At 47.2% G+C, this 14437-nt stretch overlaps 3 protein-coding genes across 3 annotated transcripts; all 3 read right to left on the bottom strand.

Moving 5' to 3' along the window:
- Positions 1-831: 831 nt before the first annotated feature.
- Positions 832-2808, bottom strand: N7500_009218 (putative bZIP transcription factor; the record flags this gene model as incomplete). Its single annotated transcript, XM_056680359.1, has 4 exons — positions 832-1500; positions 1553-1979; positions 2034-2274; positions 2328-2808. The coding sequence occupies 4 exons, from the start codon at positions 2806-2808 to the stop codon at positions 832-834; spliced, it is 1818 nt and encodes a 605-aa protein (XP_056527741.1).
- Positions 2809-6880: 4072 nt separating this feature from the next.
- On the bottom strand, positions 6881-8434 carry N7500_009219 (CCCH zinc finger protein; the record flags this gene model as incomplete). Its single annotated transcript, XM_056680360.1, has 3 exons — positions 6881-7586; positions 7636-8341; positions 8389-8434. The coding sequence occupies 3 exons, from the start codon at positions 8432-8434 to the stop codon at positions 6881-6883; spliced, it is 1458 nt and encodes a 485-aa protein (XP_056527742.1).
- Positions 8435-9715: 1281 nt separating this feature from the next.
- N7500_009220 (transcription factor IIF subunit TFG2) lies at positions 9716-10989 on the bottom strand (the record flags this gene model as incomplete). The annotated part of the gene is made up of 4 exons (XM_056680361.1): positions 9716-10093; positions 10151-10347; positions 10401-10668; positions 10732-10989. The coding sequence occupies 4 exons, from the start codon at positions 10987-10989 to the stop codon at positions 9716-9718; spliced, it is 1101 nt and encodes a 366-aa protein (XP_056527743.1).
- Between the last annotated feature and the right edge of the window lie 3448 nt (positions 10990-14437).

Consider the following 14437-nt stretch of genomic DNA (forward strand, 5'->3'; position numbering starts at 1 on the left):
GGCGTTGCAGCCAGCCATTTGTGGATTGACCACAAAATCGCTCAAGCTAAGACAACCTTGCAAGCTAAGTCCAGAGTCTAGACTTGACCTTCCAAGACCTAAAAAGAGCTGAGGATAAATGGTCATTTGAAAACAAGAAAAAGCAAGTTCATCCAGCCCGAAAGCACAAGGCCATCCCATCCCATCCCATTCCTAATGCCTGACACTGTCCCGGCCCAGATCGCTAAATAGTAACATAAACATAAAACATAGATCATAAACAAGTCATAATAAGCACAGTTGAAAGCAATCCTCACATGCCAGGTTTCTTCATAACTCGTTTCGTTTCTCGTACCCCATGCGCAAGATCTCATCCCAGCTTGGAGAGAGGAGCCCAGGTCCGTACACATAAACACATAATCAAGGTTTCCACCCTGTCGTTCGTATAATATATTCCCTCCCATCATCAAAACAAGAAACAGAAACACGCTCCGAAGCCAATCGCTAAAATCATCTCGCTGAACAAAGCCCTGTGCCCGAGTTAACCTGACCCTGGGACCAACCTGGAAAAAAAATCAAAACATTGAAAATTATATCAAGAAAGATACACAAATAATAGAAGAATCAAAAGTGTTGCGTGATCTATCGTTGCACGCTATGGTTTCAAGGACCATTGCTAGCCCATATTTTTGAAGAAGAAGAAGAAGTTGAAGAAGTTGAAGAAGAAAAAGGGCTAGATCAAACAACAATCCTAAGCAGGATGTCACAAGAACTGCAAGAAAGGTAGAAGAAAGGAATCGCAAGAAATACGGTCGTGTCGAAAATCGCAAGTCTAATACCGCAAGGAAGTCCTCAAGGGTAGAAAATACCCTCCACCTTAACGGAAGTATCGTATTCATGAATGTTCACCATACGTTGGAAGTCCTGAACAACCTTCTCAGGCATACAGTCCCACAACAATGATCTGGAATGCACACCCGACGACAGGGCGGAGTGCATGCGAGTCCGCTGCGCGGTGGTATCGCGCATCGCAGCAAACGCCTGCTGCAAGGTAGACGGCTTCTGTGACTTGAAATCCCCACTGTGGTCATCAAACGTCGTCAGAGCGTTGTACTGGTCCACGTTCATGGAGAAGTCCTGGTCGCGCTCCTGCTCCTCTGTCGGCATTACAAGCGTGTTATGCAGCTGGTCTAGATTTGATGGCAGGGGCTGTACAGAACTCATTTGCGCCATCTCCATGCCGCTGATTGTTGCCGGCGAAGGTCCGGTTGTTGTTCCATGGTTGATGGAGTGTTGGTGGGTTATCTCGTGACCTGATGAGGAGGCTAGAACTGCCTTGAGCACGTTGGCAGATTCGGCCCGGTACTCTTCGGATAATTGGGGTAGGGGGCGGCCCAGTAAGGACGTACTGTTTGAGGCACAGAAGGCACCAAGAAGCAGGAACATGCAGAAGGCATTCCAGTTGACCGGCAGGTCTGATCCGTTTGTGGATTTCTCCGGAACCTTGACCTGCTGGTTACCCTGAGAACGGGGGGGCTTGAATGCCATCTGGTTGCAAGGACGGTCCAGTAACCATCGAGAAGCCGTCCCATGATGTGTTTTCCATAGTGGGGTTCTCGAAGTTGGTGAACTCGCCGGGCCGGCTTTCTTGAGCGACTTTGGCGCCGTGCTCGAGCTGTTTAATTCTCTCCTCCAGGTGCCTGTTTCTTTTCAAGAGATTGGCTGTCTCCCGCGTATGTGTGACGATGATTTCGTCTTTCTCAATGTCCTGACGCTGAATATGCTCTGCCAACTGCATATTGTAGTCAATCAATTGGCGGTTCTCATACTCCAGGTTTTCCCTTGCCCTTTGCGTGTTCTGGATTTCCTCTTTCAGCGCCTCGATCATGGCGTCCAGTTGCTTGATCCTTGCGTTGAACTCGCCGATCGTTGCTTCCAATTCCTTAATCTTCTCCACATGACCCTCGGCTTCCTTTTTCTTGCGTTGCCGGGAATGAAGCCTATTGCAATAAAGTTAGCATTTAATCCGACTCAATACATTGATCTCAACTAACGCTGCACATCGATTCCGCAGCAGTCGTTTGATTGCCTTCAGGTTCTTCTTTTCCTCCTCATCAGTGCAATTCCGGATTGCCTCGTCGATGTTGTCCAGATTCAATTCGGGGGAGATTGGGATGCGAGAATTCCTCTTCCGAACGCCATCCCCCGGTGCGCCGGCAAAGCAACCCGGTAGTTTGGGCTCTTTCTTGAGTGTAGCTCTGCCTCGGCCATGTCCATCGGAGCCGGCATCCAGCCCTGGCTTGATTGCGGTGACATGGCGACACTTCCGGGAGTCGCGAATGCCATACCTCCACGGTATGACATAGAGTTCGCGGGCATAGCGCCGACAGGTCCAACTGCACCACCAGAGAAAGGAGTGATGGCACTCTGATCTCCATTGGCAGCATAGTTATCATAGTTCACGGTCGGGGTGCATGAGCCTGAATCCGTGCGCGGCATCGACCATGATGCCTGCGGGTAGGAAGTTAATTGCGGGCCATCAACGGGCATGAAGGAGGCGCCCGTTGAGTTGAGCATGCCGTGCCCGAGCTGCGAATGCGAATTTGACTGTGACTGGCCGGAACTGGTATTCGAGTAGTTGGACCAGACGGAATCGCGATGTGAGTAGGGTGGGTCGTCGTAGGAGGCGCGGCGGTTGTTGGCAAGGTCTTCGGAACTTGGGTCCAAGATCTTCTCATCCAGCACGCTCATATCGTCGTCTTCCAGTGTCACATCTAATGTTGATGGTGATTGTTGGTAGAATTCCGACTGGTAATATTGTGCCATCATGAAGAGGCGGTGTGTGTGTTTGAGAGGGGTGGGGCGGGGGAAAGAGGTTGATTTATAGAGAAATAGGTGTAGAAGTTGAATCAAAACAGTAGGTAGCAGTGTAGAAATGAAGATGAATATGACGATATAATTGTGCAGAGGGGGGAAATATGCTGTGATCTAGTTCCGGGGGGAAGCAGGCTATGTATGAGCAGATGCAGTGCTCGTGCGGTTGACATTGTACCCACAGGTACCGAGTACCCATGTGGGTGATGGAGAACAGGCTGTCGATCAAGTACCCAGTACTCATCCAGCGGTCTGCGCGGGAGTGCAAGAGTGGCTCCCGGGGCAGCATCTCCGTTATTGGCTGCATTGTTTTGCTTGGGCAGACCTGCATCTGGTGTTGTTTGATGATTTTGGTTGGTATTTTGGTTATTTAGCTTGATATTTCTCGCTAGGCGTTATATTATTTTATAATTTTTTTTCTGGCACTTTTTTCTCTTTTTTTACGTTGGTTTTTATGATCCAGCCTCGATGATAATGCTGTCAGTTATTCGTATGTAGTTTACTGGTATGTGGTATTAACCGGCTATGCAGCGTTAGTACGAAGTATGCAAACCATGTAATGTTCAACGTTGTATCGAGGATTACTGCCCCTTTTTCCTCCTGTATAATGTACTCCGAAAACCCGAAGCCATCACAAAAGAAAAACATCAAGTGGGGGAAATCAGACGCTGGGCTTATCGATAGACGATAGCCTATCGATCGATCCTCGTTCCGCCGGCTTGAGACAATCCTTGTCGTGGGGAGTGTATGGTCTGTGCTATACCTTATTCACGGCGCTTACGTAGAATACTAAGTGCTACTTGGAACTTGGCCTGCACATCTACTCAAACTAAGTATGTTCAAGTACCTTTCGGTACCGTTTTTGGACTAAACTCATCACCCGTGAATGGTCAGATGTCCAGTTTAGATGTCATCCTCCTTTCTATCCGCCGCTAACAGCCAATCATTCCCGAGTCAGTGCGACGATCCCTTTGGGCTGCGATCCACGGCGGTTTTATGTTTTGTTTTGTTTTTCTTTTCTTTGTTTTCGTCCTTATTTTGGGATTCCTCATTTCTTTTCCCCGTGGTGTTGGATGTTGGAAATAATGAATCTCTGGGACGGGCTCGGCCCGTCGAATCCACTGTTGGGCCGACCATGGATGAGGGAAGAAAAAAAGAAAAAACCAAGAAAAAGCACGGATGTCATGCACTGATCACTCGTCCCTTCCAGATGACGACCTCACCCCTCCAAAATCAAAATCTGTAGATGGAAATTCCTTGGAGGTTAGGGCTCTGACTAGAGTGAGAGCTTGGGTCCAAAATCCCACGCCTGATCTTGTCCAATCTTGCCGTGATCTACTTGCAGCTCTTTCTGCAGCTCCCATATGGCTGAAGTAACCATCTTTCTAACTCTTTCGGGCTCACAGACCACATTTAATCCATGATCGACTACATTGTATGTAGAGTACAGGGGCATGATGCCATCGTATTTGACGGGAGCCTTCCGGTTTGTCTCTACGCTGCGGGGTGAACACCCCCAATCTACTACCATTATTATTGTCCCAACATACCAGGATCTCGACACTATACCAGGATTAAGACTTGGGCTATCACTCAGCTGCTGTTGTCTTTTTTCCTATTTCCCCCTGGTTCAATAAGCCCCATGTCGAGCCTTGCCGCCCAAAGCGGTTTCCTGTTCCGGTAGATTTGTCTCGACAATTCCCCGGAGCACAAAGCCCCTTGGCGGCAACCCCTGAGTCTGTTCGCAGTCTATACATAGTACATACAATAGAGCCTGTGATAATGATAGGCCTGTCACCTAGGCGGCAACTCGGCGGGAGGAAAACTTGGCCCGGATAAGATCTGGCGGTGAAAAAGCCGAGTCTGTCCAATTGAGACCTAGTCTACCATCGGCCACCCCGTTCACTACTATATTAGTCATAAACAGCCTATCCTTTTCAGTGCAAGGTACCCGATGATATTTTCGTTTCTGCTCGCCAATAACGCGTTTACGTGCTACAGTGCAGTCATCTGAGAAGATGGGATCATTACCAGACTAGTATCTTCATGTACGGATTGATATTCCCAGTATCCCATACCTTGCCTAATGTGAGACTACGACACTTGCGTCCTTCCTGCGGTGAAGCTGAAACCACTGTTTTGCCATGTGACTCAGAATGAAACTGTTGATCTACCTTCTCTGAACAAGCTAGAAGGCCATGGCAGGTCCACCGCTCCACTTCCATTCTATTACTCATGTAGCCAATGGCCCACTTCTTCCACGGCTCCATACAACTTCAATACACCGTACGCTGTATGTGCCCAAGGTCTTCAATACATATGGTCAGTACAGGCTAAGCCGCGTATGATCTCAAAGCCTCACTTTGAACCGGTACCTGCCTGATATGCCGTGCACCGGGTACATTGGGCACATCAAATGGGGACAAGGCAGTGTCTAGGATTGGATGCGACTGGGCCATTAGATGTTCATTACTGGGCTCTTAGTATGCTCCACATGCCGAATCGGGGACTTGTTGACGTTTTTCGTGTTTGTAACCTGCCTATCGGGGAATCCGTCCTCCCTTGGACCCATCGTGGAAGGACACTTGATCTCTGCCGAGGACCTTCATTCACCGTTTTAATGACTCATTCTGTAGTAGGGCGAGATATGGATGAGAGGATTTGGGAGTTTCTGTCGCTTTCTGCGGTTATTACCAACCAACACGTCGTCAAAATGAGGTGGGCCAAGCGACTCACGATGATCGCAATATTGGGACAAAGAAGCCATTATTCAGTATCTCAGGTGGACTGAGTCACTATCTCTTCATACTGCTGTTCTCGTCCGAGAGACAGTGTCTCTCTGCTACTATTCTTACCCGATAGATTCAAATTCTTTTGTTCGGTGACGTTCATGCTCTTGGTATGAGTAGGCTTCTGCACTAAACCCTAACAGCAAATTTTAACGTGGTACAATGACTAGTTTCATGATTCAAAAAAGCTCAAGAGCCAAAACAACACCAGATAGTATTGATAGACAATGGTCGACATGTGTGGCTTGATTTTGCCGCCGACGCTTCCGACTGTTCGTGATACACAGAACCTATGTAAAAGTCTAGTGCACCAACAAGATAGATCACTTGGTCCCCAAGTAATCATGTACTGTTTATCCTGGCTATATCTAGACTGCCTTGCGTTGGGACAAGGAAGTGGTTGACTCTATCTGTGGTCACCTTCTCGTCGCCTTCTCTTGACATACTCACTACACGCCGTGGCGTTAATCACGATATCACATATTTGTGAATGTTTAAACTTGAGGACCGACTACTACCTACTATCCTAGCTACTCGTGATTTCGGTATCTCAGTCCCAGCTCACATGATTGCTCTTTCTCTCACACTGCATTCATTGCATATTCCCCTCAATGTCTGTACTCAACTTCAGGGCCCAGATATGATATCCCAATCACATAGGAAATCCTACATATATCCTACAGTAAACAGGTACGCAGATCATTCTAGGCCCTAGCTATGTCTCGCTCAGCCTGCTTTCAACATTGCTTCTGTGGCTTCACCAAGTTTCCCAGGCTGGGGGTCACCCCTGTAGGTCTCGGAAGGATATCCTGGGATGCGGATTTCAATATTGAGTTGCCTGCCACACGGGTCCATCTAGCTTGCGAATATCATACAATAATGAGGCTCATACATTCCTCGCGGTCACACAGCTCTCTACTTCATGTCACCAGTCATCAGGACATGGACCCTGCAGGTGTTTTCATCGCGGTCACATGGCTCGATGTGGGTTGGTTGCCGAAGTATACCCAACACTCTGTCAACAGATGCAGCTATGATAAAAAATAATATAGCATCTAAGGAACCAAGTACACGTGCTGGGGAACACTTGGGATTTTCAAATTCAGTTGAATTTTTCTTTTTCGATTTCTTTTCGGTTCTGTGCTATCGACATGTTTCCGGGGTATGGGCAAAGCAAACGAAATGCAAGAAAGAAAGCGCAAACTATCCAATCAACTACGAATGGCAGGATTTAGGATTTAGAAGCGGATGAAGTCTTGCTGCTGCGACATCTCGCCGCTATCCACACCTTCAATAATTTCTTCGGGAGAATCGTCGAACGCATCCGAGTCAATATCATCCGAATCAATAGCATCGTAGTTCTCTTCCTCGCTAGACGGGTCAGAGTCATCCTCACCCAAATCAGCTTTACTAGCAGCGGCCGCAGCAGCCTTGCGAATCTGGCCCGCGCGGTCAACGTGGGGCAGCTGGCAGCGCTTCTTGTTGCACGCGCCGGTATTGGCATAGTCTGGGCACTCGTGGACGTGCTTCTCTTCGCACGCATCGCCCTTTTCGCAGTATCCTAGTGTTGCAAAGGCGCGGCAGACAGGGGCACCTGGGGTCACGCGAATGTGGGCGTAGCGACATTCCGGGTTGGCGCAGCGTCCTCTAAGGAAATGCATACAGGTGGGGGAGCGGTGGGGCGAGGGCTCATGGGATAGATCACAGCTACTACCTGCGGCACATTGGCCTGTCTGGAGGAAGTCCTTGCATATAGCAACCTTACTGGGGTCATGGACGAACTGGCAGGTCGGGCCTTTGTAGCAGGTGCCTGGGAAAAGCAGACGTGTTAGTTCTTGGGCATGCTGATAGGGTGGAACATAGCAGTATGGCCCGTCGGAAAACAAAATACCGGTTGTTGTAAATCTTTTGCAGAGCTCATTGCGTTTCTTAACAGTAGGGTTCCTGTGGCAAGGTCAGTATCAAATTGACCATCGCTAGAATCAACACTCACTTCTTCGTAGTCACAGCACCGAGGCGGTGCAGGTTTCCATTTTTGCTTCGCACAAAGCACACATCGGCCACTTTGACACGCTTGGGGGTATTGTTGGCAGTACTGGGGTCATCTATGAAGGGTGAGCAAATTCGAGGTGGGGAGCGAAGAGGATACGCACTCGAAACACGAATCAATTTGCTTCCGCCGTTTGCGACCCTGAAAGCAACATTGTTGATAAGAATCTGATGGCCAGTTGCAGGGTTTGCAGCGGTGGAAACCGTTGCATTAGAACCTGGACCCTGTGCATAACGAAGTACTTTCGCTTGTTCGTATTCGGTCTTCTTCTGTTCTCTAAGCTTGCGCGTTCTTTCTATATCCTTCGACCTGTCCTGTGTTTTCCGATCGTAGACGGCAGGGTTGATCAACTGCATGTGGCGATCGTGCTTCACAACCCAACCACTACCAGTCGAAGATGGTGTCGGCACCACTGCGCTGTCGCTAGAACTTGCTGGAACGGGGGAGTTGGCGCTATGGTTTGAGCCAGGACCCGCGGTGTTTAGAACAAGCGTACGGTGTCGGTGCGGAGCAGCTGCTCCTCGACGTCCTCGGCCGCGTCCCCTGTAGTATGGGGCCCATCCTGAGTGAGAAGGAACATGACGAGAAACGTACTGAGACTGGTGGTTAGCTGGCTGAGTCTCCTGTGTCTTGTGGCGGTTTATTTGGCCTTCTTAGATTAGCTTTGTGTTGACAGTGAGCTGGTAATAAGCGCACCTGCGAGCTGGCCAATTTTAGCCAGGAGATCGTCGTTTTCGCTCATGGTGACTATCTGAAGCTAAATAGGGTACGTGAGTGCCAGATACAAAAATCCGAAAGTCTCTCAGATTAAGATCAAAATGTGGGGGTTATTTCAGAATATCTGAGCTGGTGATGCAGATGAAGCAGCAAAGACGCGCCCATTTAGCGCTGGTGTGATCCCGAAATGTTGGTTTGTATGGTTTGCATATACTTAGTGCCTTGGGCACAACGAGTGGCGAAGAGGCCCGTGCGTAGGTAGACGAGGACGTCACCAACCATCAGGCTAGACAGACATAGTATCCTGAGACAGAAAAACGCTTCTTCGAGGCCTGTGCAATTACCTGAGACCAAAGAAAAATCGCTCCAGTATGAGCACCTAAGATTAATATCACTGGAGAGCCGCTCAATTGCCAATGAGCTCCGCATCTCGCGCAAAGTACATGAACAGCATCCCAGAATTGAGAAAAGATTACTGTTTAGTGGACTCATAAGCTTGTTGATATGCACGCGCTGCCTATATCGGTAATTATAAGCAACATGTCAGCTATGTTCTTATTAGAAATTATCCTTTTGTAAGCAGACACACTGCCGCTGTAGGCCGCAATGTGTGGGCATACTGCTTAATCACACGCTTACCACACTATCTCGAACTTATCCCAAAGCCATTCGATAATATCAGGCTTTTGCTATGACTCACGGGATTTACTTGCTTAAGTCAATGCTCAAGGGAAAAAGGTCTACAGCTATGGTGAAACCAGCTCCCGAGTAGGCCAAGCAGACCACAGAAATGCTCATAAGTGGTCGCTGCGAATACTACAGAGCTATGTTTCAATATACCAATCAAAGGCCATACAGAATCATTTACTGACATAGAGTGGATTGCAGCGGATGGGTGATTCTCTTCTATCCTTGAGGTCAAGCATCATTTCACGCACTGTATCCAAGACATAGATAACCAGACCCTTCCCTAGGGCAATTCATATCCAAGAGGCTTGCTCTGCTTTATCATCTTGTAATAACTCCCATATGTTTCAAATATTCCATCAGTCCATGTTAGTCAGTAAGAGCCCCTTCCAAGGTTTCTACTAAGTACCCTTGCACCTGCTGAAAATTCCAACCACTGTGGATGAAAATTGTGAATATTGTTTGGGATCAACTCCAAGATTGTATGTAGCTCATTTGTTCATTTCATTCTATGACTATTTTCCGAATTAAACCCGGACTCCCAGCCTCTCTTTGGAAGCCTTAACGCCAGGACCCTGCCTATGCAACATATTGAAGCCATTATTTTGTCCGTGTTTGTTTAAACGTTCTCAAAGTGAACGTCGTCCTGATCCGTGACCATTCCAGAAGTTGGATCCTCCTCTGACTCGAAAGGATCGTCGGCTCCTGGTGGCAACTCTGCCTTTGCATTGTCCATCGCGTTCGAGTATTGACTGTGGGTTGCCTCAGGCTTCAGTTCCCAGGTCATAGCAAAGTCACCGGCCTTGACAAGGTGTGCAACCATCTCCAAAGTCTGCTTGAGATAGGCCTCTGGCTGTGCCAGTCGGGCCTTGAGTGTCTTAAAGGGCCAGTATTTGAATTCGCGGAAGCACTGGAAGATAAGATCCAGAAGCTCGTTTTGCGGCATGCGGGTGGACTTGTTCTCTTGGGCTTTTCCTTTCGAAGTTCGTGTGGCTTGCTGCAGACGAAGTGAGTAATCTGACCTCAGAAAGAAACAAAAATGGAAAAGACATACCACAAATTGACCCCTCTCGGTGGGAAGAGCATGGCGCGCCTGAATGATCTTTCCGGGAATCTTATCAATGAAGACAGTTTCCTTTCGAGGTTTCAAAGCTTCCAGGGCTCGCTTTTCGGAGATCCGTCGGAATTCTTCATTCTCCACGGGAAGGCAATTGAATTCTTCACTGACCGCGCCAGCGAGGGCAGTGTGTTCTAAGAGTTGTGTGTGAGCAAATACAAATCCCCATGTCTGCAAGATGACATACTTGGTATCGTCTTTCGCACATAAGGCTCCCATCTTTTGCCCTGTTCCCGCCGCTTCGCTTCACGTTTCTGGGCTTCGTACAGAACTGAGCGCGTTTCGCCAAACGTAGCCATACGGTTCTCGACGCCGGGAATATCTTTCTCGGTGAAAAGGAACGTATTGTGAGTGAGGTGTGATCCAGTTCCTGATGGATCGACCGTTTGACGCTGGAGTGTGTAGTCCTTGGGAATGTCCCGATTGTCTGGGCGATCATGCAGGCGCAAACTGACCTGAGAAACGGATGGATGTCAGAATCTACCAGATACACTACATGCGTATGTCTTTCCACATACCCTCTTAATGTCATTCGGTGTCCCCTCCACCCTCATTGTACCAAGCTCAATCTCTTCGTCGTCGTCCAGGTGGGCCCAGTGCTCCCACAACTGCCGAGGCAAACGAGAGAGCCATACATTCTGATATGCTTGCGTGAAGTCAAGATCTCCGGCATCTTCGTAAAGGTCTTCTTCTTCAATGTCCCTAAGGGCGATATCCTTGCTGTCGGGGTCCTGTTTGAAGTACGGGCGATCTGGGTCTTGCTTGACCTGCGCCATATTGGGTGCGGGGTAACTCGAGGACTGTCAGAACTTAGCAAAAAGGGTCGTGTAGCAAATGCGACCGTCGACGCGCCGCTGGATTTATCGGAAAAGAAAGTGGTGGATGGGGTGAAAAGCGCGTTCTAGTGATAAAGTCCGCGCCACCCAAGTCTGGAGCTATCCAGTCAACCTGAAATAGTAGGCGGTGAGAGCCAGCTCTCTTTGTATGTATGACGACTTGCCTGCCCACTGACTGTTCACCTACCTGTACCCTCTCTACTTGTGCTTAGACCCCTACATACCCTTTACCTAAGGACCTGGCAAGATGAGGCTGCCTAGGAGGCAGCAGTTCTTTTAGCCCTCCAGACGGTGTATTGCTATGTTGATACGGCTAGAGAGTAAGGTTCTCGACTGTATGATATGCATAACTGGCTGGCTCCTAAAGCAATGACACTGAGCTTGCTGTCTGAAAAGCCATAGATGGAAGCAGCATACCTAGGAGCGAGATCTTTTTTACTAGCAAGTTGTGGAACAACAACCATTAATCGTGCCAAGCGCCCAAAACACCTACAGGGTGTTGGTGCGCCGAAGTAAAAGTCACATTCCCGCGCAACGTCAGATCCGAAAATTATGTATTTTTATATGACTTTGCCATACAAAGGATACTTAGGGACTACGTAAATTCTTTCAGCCCTTGAGATGGTTAGAGGAAGTGAAGGAAGACTTATATGATGTAAAGGGGGCCCTATTTCATGAAAAATAGCTTTACTTGAACTCAATAATTGCAGTTAAGAGCGTAAACCATTTGGTACATTTCTCTATGTAGTGGCTTTTTAAAATACCGTCCCTTGTCCGCATTACGTGTTAAGAGTCAATGTAAGCATTAGATCAATGATGCCCGACTAATACCATACGACTATACTTTGTCCCTTGGTTTATCATGTTCGTGGACTTAGAAAATTTATTTGATCCCTAAGTATCTTTTCTTATGGAAAAGTCATATGAAAGATACATAATTTTTTGGATCTGACGTTTCGCAGGAATTTGACCTTTACTGGGGCGCACCAATATCCGATTGTCATACTAGAGATCTGGTGAAGCCAATGATAGCGCCTGAGCATGGTCAACCATCAGAACGTAAATACAGATACATTGTTGATACTCCTATGTGCTAGACGTCAGTCCGAATCCTTGACCAAATAAAGGCGCGATGTGCCGCACAAGTCTCACTTTGATGTATACGGAAGTGCATATTTTGTGATATCAAATATTTGCAGGACGTTTGTTCGGAAGAGGTCCTAGACCTGCTTTGAGTCAATTTGTGTAAAGTCTTTACATGTATATTGCTAGGAAACATTTTAAACAAGAACATAGATTTCCTGAATCTAGAAGAAAGAACAAAAAGAAAGAATCTGTGGTCAGCAAAGCTACGCCAGAGAGAAAGTACATCGCTTTCATACCAGACTATATGCTCTCTAGCGCGTTTGATTATTCTGTGGAACCAAGAAACTGCGCTTTTTGTTTTCAACTAGTTCCTTTCTTCCCTCTACGTCTTCCTGCTCCTGAGGAAGGTAGAACGATGGTGATGTGGACAACTTCCCTGGCCGTTGACACGGCCACAGAACTTCCCATAACCGAGCTTCTAGATGTTAGTAGAGAGCTTAATGTAGGTGATAAAATCGAGGTTACTGACTCCCCGGGTTAATAAAACCTTCTTGTCTTTCAGCTTGTTCGAGCCTACGTATTCGACAAATCCGTTGCTCGACTCAAGTCAGGTAGACACTCTTGGCGGTGCCATATCCTTCTTGAGATTATTTCCAAATGAAGATTTATCGTGGCTATACTTTTTCAGAGAGCTGAAAGCTTCCTCGGGTTTGCTCTGGGCCCAATTTGACTCGGGGACCTGAATTCTTCCACCATGACCTAGTTGCGACATTTCAGTAGGTTTGTGCTAGAGAGAGGGTTGGAATATTTCCTTTATTCGAGGTTCAGTGAGTCATCAATCATAACACTACGTCCTTCATACAAAGAGAAGGTGGGGAGCGGTGGCTTTAAATCTGAATTTTATTCATTTGATCAACAATGCGTCATTACATAGGCACGTCTTAATTCGATCAGCACCGCAATTGCTAGACTAGGATTTTTATACAAAGTCTGACACGACTGTGAAGCCAACAAAAGAGCTACATTTCTAGGATTCAAGTTTACCATTTATCTACTTGGTTTAACAAACGCTCTGCAACATAAGAATACCTCCAAATACGGACTTACAGTTATTATGATTCTTTCGAGGTACCAGACTCAGGTGAAGTGAGGTAGTGTTTCCAAACCCAGCTCCGTTCTTTCGACCCATTCTCATCTCTCTGCTTTGTTCCGACCTTATCTACCTCGTATTTGACTTGATGTGTTGATTTTGATGGGCGTATATTCTTACTAAGATTCGATAAACTCATAGAGGCATTGCTGGGAACTGTAGAAGAGACTGAAATCGGAGGAGTCGGCGATTTAGGACGGCCCGGACCGCCATATTCTTTCGGAGGGCGGAAGTTGTATGTCCCCTGCAAGGAGACCATATATAATATCAAACGCCGTATAATCGTGTTTATTGTTTCAGGTATTAGAACAGTCAAATATTGTGGCAAATGAAGAAAGTATATGTAAGGTTACATTAGTACGGAGTATATCAGATTTATTCAGTAGCTTTTGAACCTGCTTTGGATATTGCATGTATGCGCAAAAACACATTCTGATGGAGTCTGCGCTAATCCAATTAGCCTATATATATCTAGTTCTTGTTAAATGCAATGTGTAACTATTCATGAAAAGACTATATTCAAGTATTACGTGCATTCCAGTATATTCATGAGCTAGTTTGACTTGAAGCAGAACAGACCGCATATAAAATCCTCGATCTATAGAGTCAGCTCAGGAGTTAAGTAACACATCAATATATGTTGGGATGACGGTCTTGATCGAAAATTGTATCTGTTGATACTGCCCTCCAGCTTCTCATTCTTAAGGCCAGTTTGTATCTGACCTATTTGCCTCTGAAATTACCGGTCAATTAATTATCAGACTAGCTGTATGAGGTGTTGATTGCTGGCCATCGCTTTGAGCAATAGGCACGATTGACTGTCTTCCCGATGAAGCTTTCACCGCCCCAAGGCGGCAGTGCAGGCGGTGAAAATATACATACAGGGGAAACCGTCGGAGGACCATCGAAAACGGCCCCCTACGCTAAGCATAGTGCCAAGCCCGCGCTGCCGGTGCGTTCCACAAGGAGGTTTTTTCCATTCTACGATAGCCGAAGTATCAACGAATGAAAACCGGTTGAAATCGATAGCCGCAAGATGATTAATGTGCTAAGTAGCGAATGTCTCAGAATCGACCGACATCAAGAACGGTTTCTTTACGGAGTACAGGGTAACGGAGTAACGGAGTGCGGAGTACTCCGTACGGAATAGTA

Source organism: Penicillium coprophilum (genome assembly GCF_028826855.1).
Source record: "Penicillium coprophilum strain IBT 35676 chromosome Unknown utg000006l_segment0_segment0, whole genome shotgun sequence".
NCBI lineage: Eukaryota > Fungi > Ascomycota > Eurotiomycetes > Eurotiales > Aspergillaceae > Penicillium > Penicillium coprophilum.